This window comes from Mirounga angustirostris, unplaced genomic scaffold (assembly GCF_029215605.1).
Source record: "Mirounga angustirostris isolate CCGP_5_RB_7025 unplaced genomic scaffold, mMirAng1.0.hap1 SCAF_13, whole genome shotgun sequence".
Lineage (NCBI taxonomy): Eukaryota > Metazoa > Chordata > Mammalia > Carnivora > Phocidae > Mirounga > Mirounga angustirostris.
In genome coordinates this window covers 71108300-71121994 of record NW_026991721.1, presented here as the reverse complement: position 1 = coordinate 71121994, position 13695 = coordinate 71108300, and the positions used below count along the sequence as shown (strand labels likewise).

At 43.1% G+C, this 13695-nt stretch overlaps 1 protein-coding gene across 2 annotated transcripts in view; it reads right to left on the bottom strand.

Moving 5' to 3' along the window:
- The window catches only part of FAT3 (FAT atypical cadherin 3), a 519284-nt gene that overhangs the window by 175285 nt on the left and 330304 nt on the right, over nt 1-13695 (bottom strand). For both annotated transcript variants that reach the window (XM_045892830.1, XM_045892831.1), the window contains exon 3: nt 3265-3326. In XM_045892830.1, coding sequence (XP_045748786.1) covers nt 3265-3326 — 62 coding nt within the window. The remainder of the gene's footprint in view (nt 1-3264; nt 3327-13695) is intronic.

Genomic DNA, 13695 nt, shown 5'->3' with positions numbered 1-13695 from the left:
CCAAGTTATGCAGGATTCATGACTGTACAATTCAGAAGATGACAGCAAGAGTTAGTGTGCATGGGAGAGACAGAGAGAGCAAGGGAGATGGAGAGACTGGGGGAGAGAGAGGGAGACTGAGATTAGCTGGTGTTTGAAAACCTCAGCCGCAGAGGTGACTAAAAGAAAGAGCACAAATGATGGGGATCCTGGGAGACGTGCAGAGTGATGGTGGGTGCTTGGGGCCAGTCAGATTGGTTCGGCTGACCCACGGTGTTTCAGAGCTCCATTCTGAGAATTTAGAAAAGCCAGCGTGCCGCCTGTTGGCCAGAATCATGATGGGGTTTGTATCAGACCCTTCCCTTAGATCCACTGCCTTTACCGTGGTTGAAATAAATTTCAAGGCCCAAGATGGAACCATTGCTGTCCAAGGTGCCACCTCAGCAAACCGAAACTTAGATAACTTTTGTGCCTCCGGAAGTGCTCTGTTTGACCAGAACCAAAGGATATCCAGTCAGTCAGTCCCCAAATGCCAAGCCAACTCTGGGCTCTATCCTTACTTCTTTGTTCTTTCTCACCCCAAACAAGGTTGGCTATGGGCTATGTGGCCCCAGTCAGTCAGATATTTTTCAGTTTTTCTCTTATTTGTTCTTTACTCTTCAACCTGTGAAAGCTTCCTGCCTTCCACCCCATTTTGCAGCTACTGAGTGGAGGCAGTCTGCTTTGTGAAATGCCGGAGTTTGTTTCTAGAACCTTAACTGTCTTCTCTAGTTATTTTGTTAACAGCCTTCATCCAAACCCATCTTCATGTCTCACATGGATCCTTCTAGAAAGCCCCCAGAGTCTCCCCACTACCTGTGCCCTGCCCCAGCCCATTTCTGCTCAGCTGAGTAGCTTACACTGGCAAGCATATCACGTCACCCTGGCTTACTGGCTTTCTACTGCACTTAGGAAAAAATGCATCGTCGTTAGTACAGCCCTGTTTGCCTTGTGCAACTTCATTTCCTATCAGCTTTACCCACCTCCACCTTTACACCCTTAATCACACGGGCCTGGGTGATCACACTGGCCTTGAACAGAATCTTGGCTTCATGTCACCAAACGTCACCTACTCAAAGGGGCCCTCCAGACCAGTCTATTGGATGTTGACTACCATCCCCACTTTTAGGCACTATCCTGGAAACGTCTTTGAGTGGCCTCGGAGAGCTTGTATCTGAACTTACAGCCTTTATTCATTTATTATGTGCCCCCTGCCCCTCCCTGTTTACTCTGTATCTCCAGCGCGCAGGGCAGACCCTGGGACCCAGGCCAAGTCCAGCGGCTGCTGTCAGAGCCTCCTTTCTGCATGTCAGCTGCCTTGGAGCTACTCTCTGTCCTGGAGTGTGGAGATGAAGTTGAATGTTTGGGAGGTTTAGGTATCATGACACTATACGATAATAATTAAAACCGCAACAGGTACAGCGACACTTTACTGAGCACCTACTTAGTGCCAGATCCCAGACCAGATGTTAGACACATAGTTCTCCCAACAACTCTCAGAGGTGGCTAGCGGCTATTTGGCACCACTTTCCTAGGCAGATTAATACCAGGTACTGAGAAATGATGAGCCAGATGCATTGGTGTTACCCTAAAGGATGGAAATATTTGGTATTTATGTAAATCTGTAAAGGATGCAAAACAGTTAAGGATTCTTCTGGGAAGTAAATTCAAATGCCTGGAAAACATTCTTCCCTAAAGTCACACTCTGCACCAACCCCCCCCTCGAAGACACCACCCTTTCCAGGGACAAGGCAGTAAGTGATCTCGGGCAGATTCCCCAGCTAATGAGATGCCCTCTTTTTCCCTGCGGGCAGGTAATGGGCTCAACTATCTGAGAACACCACCTCCCCAGGAGTCCTGGCCTCTGTTGCAAAGAAAAGGAGCACATAAATATAATATAAGGTGTTATTGTTCTGGCAAATGTCCTCTAATTCTGGACTAGATACAAACTGCAGCCCAGTAGTATGATTTCGAAAAAAGAATTATAATAATTATTTTTTGGCAGCCTGGAGTCTTTCATCTTTATGAGATGATAGCAATGTTTTAAAAGGATTATCACAGTGCTACATGATAATAATAATACTCCTTTATTATGTATAATGCTTTAAGAGATTTAAAAGAACTTTGATATAAAATATAAGGGTTGATCCTAATAGCAATCCTTTGAGGTATATGGAGTGGTAATTATTTGCCACATTTCACAGTAGGGGAAACTGAGGTCCAGGGCAATTAAACAGCTTTTAGCCATGCAAGCTAATCATGGCAGGGAAGGTCCAGGGTCCTTAGGCACCACTCCCTAGTCCAGTGCTTGTTAAATAAATCACTGCTGGTGAACTGATTTAAAGGAAAACAACAGGAGAGATTTGAAGTGTGTGTGTGCATGTGTGTGCACGTGCGTGTGCGTGTGTGTGTGTGTGTAGGACATGCGGATTCCAGTAAGTGATTCTTACGGACTAACAGACCATTTTAGAAGCGCGGATGTGTGATAAAACCTTAACAAAGCCCTAACTTCCAAGCATTGTCATCTGTTCTGTATCAGACTGTCACACTGAAATCCCAGTGCCATACATACCATCCAGACTTCAAGCTTCCCAATAAAGATAATCGATATGTATAGAAAGAATGTTCCACGAAGCTCTTTCCTATCTATTTTCTCATCTCTTGCCTTATGGTGTTTTTTTCCCCCCTCCATAAATAACACTCTTACAGTTTATATTGTTGCTGTTTCTGTCTTAATGAATTATAGGAGTACATTTTACGGTTTCAGACACCGTCATCTCAGGCAGTGAATCAGCTAGCAGGCTTCTCCTTCCTCAACCCTCTCCCCAGAAAGGAAATGAGAAGCAAAGCAACTTGCGTCTCCACAAACGATGTACTTCACTCTGACCACAGCGCTTTTGCTTTCTCTCTTTGCATCCTGGGGCCCGGGAGGCTCCCAGGGCTCTGTTCCTGAACCTTCTTTTCTGATGATTGACAAAGGGGCCTGAAGTCAAGGCAGAGATGTTGATGCATCTGCTTGTTTTCAGAGGAAGGCAAAGGCTGCTCGTCCACCCCTGCTCAGCACACAGGAGCGTGTCCGGAGGGATGAACCACAAATCTCCACCGTCAGAACCAATCAACCCAAGAGAAATAGCTTCATTTTGGAATCCACAGTTCAAATATGCTGAAGTTCTAGTTTACACTGAAGGTTAAAGAAGTTCAGTGAAAGTCGGTGTTCATGAATGTGCATTCCCTCTCCGCACTTACCTCCAGAAAATGTTCTGCCTGCTGTTCTCGATCCAATTTCCGTGACGTTGTTGTAATCAGACCTGCGTAGAAATGAGAATATTTGACTTTTAAATATCCAGGGCAAGTAGCTTACTGAGCACGGGAAGCAAATCCAGTTAAAAGAAAAGCAAAAATGACAGGGAAGAGCAACTCTCCCATCTCCAGTGACCATCAAGATGATCTCTGAATTATTCTTAAAACAAAATAAAATTTACGAAGAAAACCTGAAAAATTTGTTCTGGTTCTGTTTACCTCAGTTAGGTACTGTAATCACTCCGGGGATGTAAAACCTCACTGAAGGACCATTGTTCTCCTGATAATGAGGAATTTCAATGATTCATTTGCATACGACGGAAATTCTACAGCAAGAACCTCATTAAAGATTTCAGAGTTCTTGAACACTAACGGGTTGTTGATGCTGATCAGAATCAGGCTATGAAACAGCACTTTCTTATTTAACTTTTTAATGCTGATATAATTTTTTGTTACCCTTGACAAAGAAGGTTACTTCGGTAATAGCTCTTGTACACATAATTATTTCAAATTTAATAACTTCTATACCGAAGACCTCACACTGTAATTTTATCATTTTGTTTTATGTGTTGAAATCTTTACACAAAATCAGTCCCACATGGGAAATATCTCTGTATCTTTCCTTTGAATGGTGTTTCCCATAAATGAATCGCCCCTTTGAGTACAAAGACAAAGAAAAGACAATGAGAAGACACAACCTTCAAGGCTGCCCAGCTTATTGCACCAATTTGTCTTTTGCAGCTTTATTATTATTATTGTCAAATGGCAATTAGGAGGTCAAATTTATATTCCATTTCTTGGTGCTACACTGTCCCTGAAGACAAAAGACTACAGATGGGGCTGATTTGCCACCTGTGCTGATGGACGGAAAAGAGCAGGGAATATCACATGTCAAGCTCACTCCCCACACTAGTGAGGTATGGGAAGTATGGAAAAGGCATTTTACCAAGATCTGCTGAGGAATTCATGACCTTCAGCTTTTGTTTTACACGTACGTGGTGGGTGGGAGCACGCAGACTTTAGAGAAAGCCAAGAAGAGGCCCCAGGAGGTGAAATGGCTTTCAAAATAAAATCCCACTGGGGGTAGCATGGCTCTTTACAAAGTGGCCCCAGTCCCCTTCACTCTCATCTGTCCACACTCCCCATGGGAGGGAAAGTTGTGTTCCCACTGTGCAAATGATCTGCCTTTCCATGAATTCTTTCTGGAACAAGCCCCACCCCCACTGCTTCACCTCTAGGTGGTTCAAACTTAGCTCAGATGTTAGAGAGGTGACCTGTCTTCCAGGGTTAGGTGCCCATCTGGTATGTCCCAACACAACCAGTGTACTCTTCCGTCACGGTTCTTTGCTCTGTGCTATAATCCATTGTTCACGTGTGTGTATTTCCCCACTAGACAAGTTCACAGAGTTCCTTCATGGGAAGGGTCTGCCTTTTCATCCTGAAGCCCTGCCGCCCTCCGAGCCACTGGCCTACAACAAAGAATGGGAACTTCATTAATGCTCAGTTGACAAAAGTTGCTGTAGAGGAGATTATTTATATTCTAGTCTTCAGTTTCGCTGCAGACTTAGAATGTGTTTGTTCAGGAAGGTACTGTTTTGTGTGCCAAGAGAGTATCTATAGGTGGATTGGGGGTGCATGCTTCTTGTATTCATCTGAAACCACTTACTGAGTGCCTCTGTGCGAATGGGGCAGTGCTAGGTACTCTGGGATACAGACATGAGCTACTGTCTGAGATTTCGGAGAGAAGACTGGTATCAAGAATTTCAAGTGGGAGAATCAGTAACTTCTCTTCCCTAGCTGCCCATAAGAGTCCCCCCAGGGAAACTCAAAAACTCAAATTCTGTGCCCCACTCCATCCCTCATTTACTGTGTCCAAGTCTCTTGGGTTGATGTCTGAACGCGTTCTCTAATTCTAAAAGAAGGCTCTGTGCCATTTCACTCTCCTTTGTTGAGTCTCAGCATGACTTTTTATTGACATTAATTTTTCTGCCCAGCCACATCCAGGAATGAAATGCATCGAGCTGCTTTAGCATCTGGCTCAGTGTGTACGGGGGGTCGGGGATGAATGAGGGGGAGACAGAGATGGTGTGAGTGCCCCGGTGGCTGACGTGATAAAGGAGGAATAAAGGGGAGCACAGCTCTCTGGTTTGGACTGACTAAGGGTCAGTGTGGTCACACCAAGGGGTGTCTCACACACAAATCTGACGCCTTCACTTCCAGGCCGTTCTATCCGACAGGGTCACATATCATGATGGCACTTTCCAAGTGAGAAGTAACTGTCTTCTCAGAAAGGGAAGGGAGGCTTTTGTGAATCTCCCCACCTCCTCAGGGGGCATGCTCTGTGAGAGGTCACAATGAGAATGAGAAACACTTGTTAGAGGGAAGCTATACATGGATGAAAGGGCCGTCAGCCTTCACTCTGTTGGGTGCCTGTTGCTCTTCCAGGCACAAAAGACCAGAACCCCTTTGCCCTCTGTCCCTCCGAGGACACTTGTGTCCCATCCTCACTGGGTCAGGCAGCCGTGGCCCCCTGTGCACAGGGAAGGGTCAGCCTTCCTCTCCTGATTCGTCTTAGGGTGATTTCTTTTCTTTCTTTTCTTTTTTTTTTAAGGAAAGCCACTTATTTGCACAATGCTTATGTGGGACTGAGAGAGCAGTGTGGCTCCCCTGTCATCGGCATCCCGTGACCAGGATGTGTTTTTCACATTTTTATCAGCCAACGGAGAAAGAGAGCCTTCCTGAAAAGTCTGAAACACACAACCGTGAACCTGGAGCCATGAGAAATCCAAGCAGTCTCTCTTCCTGGAAGAAAGGCAGGAAAACCTCTGTAGGTTTTAGTTCTCTGTGTTTCCGTTATCTTTATTTTCACAGACAGACGGTAAAAGGCAGGTAAAAAAAAAAATCTAAGTCAAAAGTGAAAATTGGTGGGAAATCAGATGAGGTGGGGTGGAGGACAGGAAATGCTGTTCGTGGGGACAAGGTTTCTTCCAGGGTGATGAAAAGGCTCTAAAATTACAGATTGAGGTGATGGTTGCACAGTTCCATACACATCCTGAAAACCACTGAATTGTATAGTTCAAATGGGTGGATGTCTTTGCATGTAAATTACATGTCAGTAAAGCTGTTTAAAAATCAGGAGGAGATCATAAACTCTGCCTTTTAGATTTTAACAAGCTCCTCATGTTTGGAGAAGACAGACATTTAAAAATAAATGAATGAACAGATGGATAAGTTAGTTTAGGAATCAGGCATGAAGAGGGGTTGGGATGAATGGGGTAATCAGGTTTGTCCACGGGGAGTCAGGGACATAAAAATAATGAACAGGACGTTTTGGGGTTAAAGCCACAACTGGTAGTTATTTGTACTAGGAAATAATCCTTGTTATCAAGACGGAACCAGCTACACCAAGAAGGGGCAAGAGCGCTCTTCTCCTAAAGAGACATACTTGGATGAGCTCTGGTACTCAGCAGCTCTGTTTTTCAGTCAGAAGGGAATGCAGTGAGCCATCCTCATGGTTCAGAGGAAATCGTCAAAATAGCCAATGCTGCATCTTCATTTTTAACAATTCTGTGGTAGCTGAATGTAGCTGGGCCTTAAAAGAGGGCAGAGAAGAAAACAGAGCACCCTCTCTCTCTCTTCAGCTCTTCTGATACATCACCGTGGAAGACAACCCCACTGTGTAATCTCTGCAGGAGAGAAGGCCTGTACATCACACATGTAACTGAAGACCCACTGGGCACAGTAAATTGGGGACTGACATGATGAAATTGAATTTCAAAGATAAATCATAGGCGAGCTTTTGAATGTGGTTTGGGGATATAAACAAACACATCATTTGATAAAATTACATATGCAAACCTCCAATTTAGGAGGGGAATTATGCCAATCCTAAGTGAATGATACTCACAAAGGGGGGGGGAGCATATGGCTGGAACCATGCAATTACTTTAAAAATGACTAGTTTTAATTTTTTGTTGTGGAGACGGGGGCTCTCACAATCTCTCTGAGAAACAGCCCGAGCACGAAAATGTCACTGCCTGTTCAAAAGAGAACTTAGAGTGTTCTAAGTAGTTATGGTCAGAGAAGCCATACTTGTGAGATGACATCTTCCCCCAGCCTTTTCTCCCTGTGGGTGTCCTGGGTCGCAGCTGTGTAATCTAACTGCTGTGACATTCACATTTTCTTTAAGTGCTACTTGAAGCAATGCAGGTCTTAGCTGCTTCAGCATAATTTTCCAGGACTGTTGGAAGCTGAGTTTAGTATCAAAAAAACACAACTAGAATTATCATCCCTGTGAGCTACAATTAGTACTTAGTCTGTCTTTCTCACCTCCATTTCCTCTGCTCTCCACTTCTCCGCGCCTACCCCCAGCTAGCTGGTAAACCCCTCACTGTCCTTCCAGACAGTTCACACGTTCCCTATCCCTGAAGCGTTCTCTGACTTCCCCTCTAGCATGTTTCAGGTAACCCATCAGTGGTCAGGATCCCCTTCTAGACCACAGTCTCAAGAAGGCAGAGATTTTGGGGAGTTTACCAGTTGACCTCAGGAACCTACCGGAGTACTTGTCACAGCTATTAAACATATAACTACTATCATGGCACCCAATATGTGGCTCTGTTTATTAGTGAACTGCTAATATGATACAAGTAAAAAGGTAAAAAAAAGATCCTATTCACCTCATGGTCTTGGTACATAACACAGAAGCTAGCACCTTGTAAGCAAAACTTGTTTGAATGAACCTTCCAGAATGCTCAGTGCTGTTTTATACAGAGTGGCCATAATGGTCCCAAACCACGGGAGTTGAAGTGACCTGAATGCTCTATTTCATTCTTTGAATAATTTCAAGGTCTTCCCAATTTTTGGAATTCTCTTTCATGCTGAACGTTGGAGGTGTTTAGAACAATTCCTGACAGACTTTTATTTATTTATTTTTTAGCTGTTGATGACAGCTTTTTAATCTTTAATGTTACGCACAGGGGCTTTGTGGCTATTTCCATGGTCTTCCACATCCTGGTTTCTATCTAATTTACACAGAAAGGTGGGCAAATGATCATCTTATAGTATCCCACATTTGTTGAGTACTACGTACCAGCCACGGTACTAAACAGCTCACATGCACGCTCTCATTGAATCTCACAGTGATGAGAGACAAGAACTATTCTGACTCCATCTATAGGAGGAAATTGATTTAAATAAGTTGCTCAAGGTCACCAACGATTAAGCCATCATTCCTACCAGGAATGCTAATTCTGAAGCCTCTCCACTGTCTCCCTAGCAGATGAGTATGTGCAGTGGTAGCAAAGCCCCCTGCCTGGAAGCCAGGAGACCTGGGTCTTGGTCTCAGCCCAGTCAGTTATTGGGTATGAGATTCCAGGCAATGACATGGTTTCTCTAGGCCCCTATTTCCTTACCTGGGAATGTTCTAAGTCTCTTTTCAGTGCAAGGAGTCTACAATAACACAAAAACATTAAAAGGAGATCATACTCTGATCTCTCACTGACCCCACTTTCTTCTTGGTGGACCTGAGCCCAGCTGAGCAGGACGTGGGTGAGTCACCCAAGCAGGAACAGGAGGGGCTGCGTTCTGGTTTTTATTTATCCACAAAATTTTTATACATTTTGAATATTATCCTCTTATTGGATATACCATTTGTAAATATCTTCTCTCATTCAGTAGATTGCCTTTTTGTTTTGTTGATGGTTTTCGTTTGCTGCACAAAATCAACACTTAAGCACACACGTGTCTCTCAAAAGGAGGAAAATGAAAACATCAGTTAACTATGAGTGTGTGTTTTTAAGTGAAAAAAAAAAAAAAAAACCCTTAGTTATTCTCATGTTTATTGTCTCTCCATAAGATCCCAACTTCTAGAACTTCCGTTTCCACCTTTCAATTCAGCCCATCAGGAAGCCTTGAAATGTCGCCCGCATTATTTACATGTGGACATAAGGCTGTGCACTGAATTTGGAGAATGAAATGGACACACAATACGTGCAAATTGCAGTGCAAATGCAAATTCAAATGCAAAGATTTTTATAGGAAAAATTAAAGTAGGAGTGAAGACATCTATTAAGTTTGTTTTAAAGAAACAACCAGATACTATGTGTTCTGAGACTAAACAATATTTCTTTTTTTTTTTAAGATTTACTTATTTATTTGAGAGAGAAAGAGAGAGAGAGCGGGAGAAAGTGTGGTGGGGAGGGGCAGAGGGAGAGGGAGAGAAAGAAGCTCAAGCAGACTCCCCGCTGAGAGCAGAGCCCAAGGCGGGACTCGATATCATGACTCTGAGATCATGACTTGAGCTGAAATCAAGAGCCGGACACTTAACTGAGTCACCCAGGTGCCCCTAACCAATATTTCTTTAAAAAGAAAAGAACCACCAGAAATAAAATATACACAAGAGCTAAAGCCTCAGTTATGACAGGGTTAAAAAAAAGGGTCTGGAAACTGGCTCGAGCAGACAAGCTTTTTAAGTAAGAGTTGTTTCATGAGGTGTAAAGATTTGGAGTTGCTTGATGGAGTACACAGTGCTACTATTAAATTTCCTTAAGAAAATCTGACAGGGAAATCACGGATGGAGCTTTACTCTGCAACTTGAGCTTTTCTTTATAAATAGTGACTTCGAAGATGCCAGTAGAAGCTTTAAAACTGTGTAAGTGAGGGTGCATCCTGAACCAAGTATGAAGACCCTGTGGGTCACACGTAGTTCGGAGCTGATCGTTTTCTATAACAGGTAAGTTTCAGTTTCTTTCTTTGCAAGCCAATGGATGGCATTTCTCAAGTCTGCCTGAGCAGCAGGGAAATCACAGGCAGGATTCTTCTGCCAGAAACACTTTCCCCCTTGGATACAGGATGCTGTAGTTGCCACAGTTAGAAAAGGGGGAAAAGCCAGCTTGTGCAGGAAGAGTGTTGAGGCTGGTACATACCCTTGTACCTTCACTTCAGGCCCAGTTGACAGATGGAGTTGCCCATAGCCTGGAGGGAGAGTTCTGAGGTTCAGGCAAGTCCTGCTCCCTTGCTGTACCACTCATTACAGATGAGATCGATTAGGGGATCGGGGTCAAGGTAACTTGTCATCAGGGTGAAAGATAGACAGTGGCCAACGAGGGAGGCATAATGAAGAAGATGTTGTATGATGGAGAATATTCCAAAGACCTCTTCTCTGAATAATTCTCTTCTGTACCATGTGTTCCTGCCACATACACCCACATATGCATGCACACACATGCACACATACATGTACACACACGTGCACACAGGACTAGAGATGCTGTGTATGAGTCTACTTTTGCCAGAATACCTAGATACTTACCAGACCCATCTGTTCTTCCCTGAGTTTCTCTTCTCATCACCAATCCTCATGGCGCTCCCTCCTAATCTCACATAGCCCTCTGGCTCTACCTTCTGGTTTGGCCTAGATGAAGAAGGATTTATGCACCTGAAGAAGTCTCTAGGGGGTTTAGCTAAACCTTGAATGCCATATTGGATTTCTTCAGAGATATTAAGCTACAGATGGTGAACCAATATTAAGGATGTTGTATGAAATGATGCCATCTTTAGGTGCCATTAACATACCACTGATGTGTGCGCTCAGATGTGCAATATGGTGCACATCTCCCCCTTTCTCTTTCTGCCAAGATTTTTCTTTGCATAATTCTGAATATTAGATGATCAAAATAAGGAAGAAGTTGTGGCTGGAAATCTAGATGACACTATATGGATGGGTCTCCGAGATGATCTAGTCTGGGAAGCATTATGGGGTACTGGTTTGCAGTGCACTGACCACCACTCAGGCTTTGGCATTAGACAGTCCCGCCCCCCAGCAACTGCATGGTCTTCAACAAGTTACTTGACTTCTCTAAACAGCATCTTCCTTATTGGTAACATGAGTCTTCTTAAATTAAATAATTGATTTAAAATGCTTAGTTTGGTTCCCGGCGCATATTAAATGCTCAAATAAAGTAACTCTTATGAGGAGCTCCAAAAATAATGCCTGTTGTATCGTATGCATTCAAGGATCTAATCTGCTTCCTCCCCATCTTGAGACTTCCCCTCAAATGTGTCTAAACATCTGGGCCACAAAAACTGTAAAATGTCTACTACTCCCAATGTCACCTGAGAGATAACAAAACTGATGCTTCCAGTTTAAGTAACTTGTTTAAAGACTTATCCATCAGGAGTCCTTCATCCACGCATTGTTAAATTTTATCAAGAAGGTATTATATATACTTGCTGCTCAAAGTGTGGCATGGATTAGAAGCATCAGCATCACCTAGGAGTTGCAAGCTCCTCCCAGACCTAGGTGATCTGTATGTACACTACATTTTGAGAAGCCTGGCTCTAGACCAAGGTTGGTTTTCACACTTGGCTGTGCTTTGGGAATCACGTGGGAAGCATTAACATACACTGGTGCAGGGTCCCACAACCAGAAGTTCTGAATTATTTGGGATGGTCAGAGGTCAGAGCATAGAGATTTTTAAAAAGCTCCAGGTGATTCTGATCTTCAGCCAAGGGTGAGAATCACTATATAGACAGTTGTTATTGCTGGGTGATGGGGCTAAAGTAATCTATCTATCTATCTATCTATCTATCTATCTATCTCTCTCTCTCTCTCTATATATATATTTTTTTTACTTATCCAGATGGTCTAGTTCTCCCACAATGAAAAATACTGCATTTTAAAATACAAAAGAAAACAATGAATTGTGGATCACTACATCAAAAACTAATGATGTATTGTATGGTGACTAACATAACATAATAAAATTAAAAAAAAAATACAAAAGAATTTAAAGGCCAATAAAATAGGGGGTCCCTGACCCATAGTCTCCTGTGTGTCTTCAACTGAATTCTACAAAGTTCTTTTTTAAAAAAATACTTATTTATTTGAGAGAGAGAGAGAGAGCATGACCAGGGGTGGGGTTGGGGAGAGAAGGAGAAGCAGACTCCCTGTTGAGGAGCCTGATGCGGGGTTCGATCCCAGGACTCTGAGATCATGACCTGAGCAGAAGGCAGACGCTTAACTGACTGAGCCACCCAGGAGCCCCTGAATGCTACGGAGTTCTATTCTGAATCCACCCAGCAAAGGACTAAACCCCATGGTTGCCAGGTTTATTCTGATTTTAGATAGGACACATGCCTTGTATCTACCCCCAATACAATGGTTTATCTCAGCTACAGTTTGACTTCTTTATTCTGGCAACTTTCTTGTACTGTGTTATGTCTCTCGTGGCTCCATCTGGCCCTCAGGCAGCAGAGGTAAACACCCCCTCTGTGGCGACGCTATCTCTTCACCACAAAAGCATATCTGGACACAAGGCACATTGGGAAGAGACAAGAGGATACAACAATAAGCCTTTACGTTGGTCCCCACAGCATTCAGTGAGGGAGACAGACACATACGCAAATAGTGATGATACATGGTGTGATCTAATACATACCCTGGACAAGTCCAGGTGCCCCAAAGAAGGAAAGATGAATGCTGAATCGTGCAACTGGAAAATTTAAGGGAATAAACTGAATAGTTGAATTTGTACTGGGCCCTAAATAGTGAACAAGATTCCAACAGACAGAGAAGATGGAAAAAGTTAAAGTAGCAGATTTGTAGGTGGGCCTGAGATAGATTAATGAGAAAAGTGAGTCTGGTTTTAAATCTTGGCTCTCTGATTTCTTAGCTGTGTGACCAAGGACAAGTTATACAATTTCTCTGATCTAAGTCTTGTGGTCTCTGAAATGGGGATAGATCTAACTCCCTCACAGGCTCTGGGTAGCAAACAGAAGAGATGAAGTGCTTGGCATAGGACCTTGCACTTTAGCAGGGCTGTTTAAAAAACAGAAGAACCATCTATAAAAAGCAGTGCATTAGCTTTTTTTTATTGGAAGTCCTAACAGCACTGGGATGTTATTTATAATTACATTCAAGAGGGACACCTTATTGTTTTCAGATGCATCACCTCCGACAATGTCTGAAAATGTAATAACCAAGTCCGTGAGAGTTAAGTTTCCTTCTATTTATTCAAATGAACACTATGAAGTTCTTTAATTCCTATACACTCCAGAGGTGTGAAAACCACCGCTGCACTCCCGTTAGAAATTATTTCACTGCAAATAATTTGTTTCTACATCTGTTTTCACATGACAGATAAAATCAGAAGGTTGGAGAAAGTGCAAATTACTCAGAGGATGTGCAAAGTCTTGAAAACACATTTGTGCTTTGTAGGCATGCCATTCTCTTAAGATCATCTTTGCTCTGTGATCTATCCATGGTCTTGGTTAGGAGCAATGTTTTACAACTCAATTTTAAAAAAATCTGGGAAAAATATCACTTGTTACGAAGAGATTTGACTGTTATCAGAAGACTGACAACCCTCCTCCCTTTTT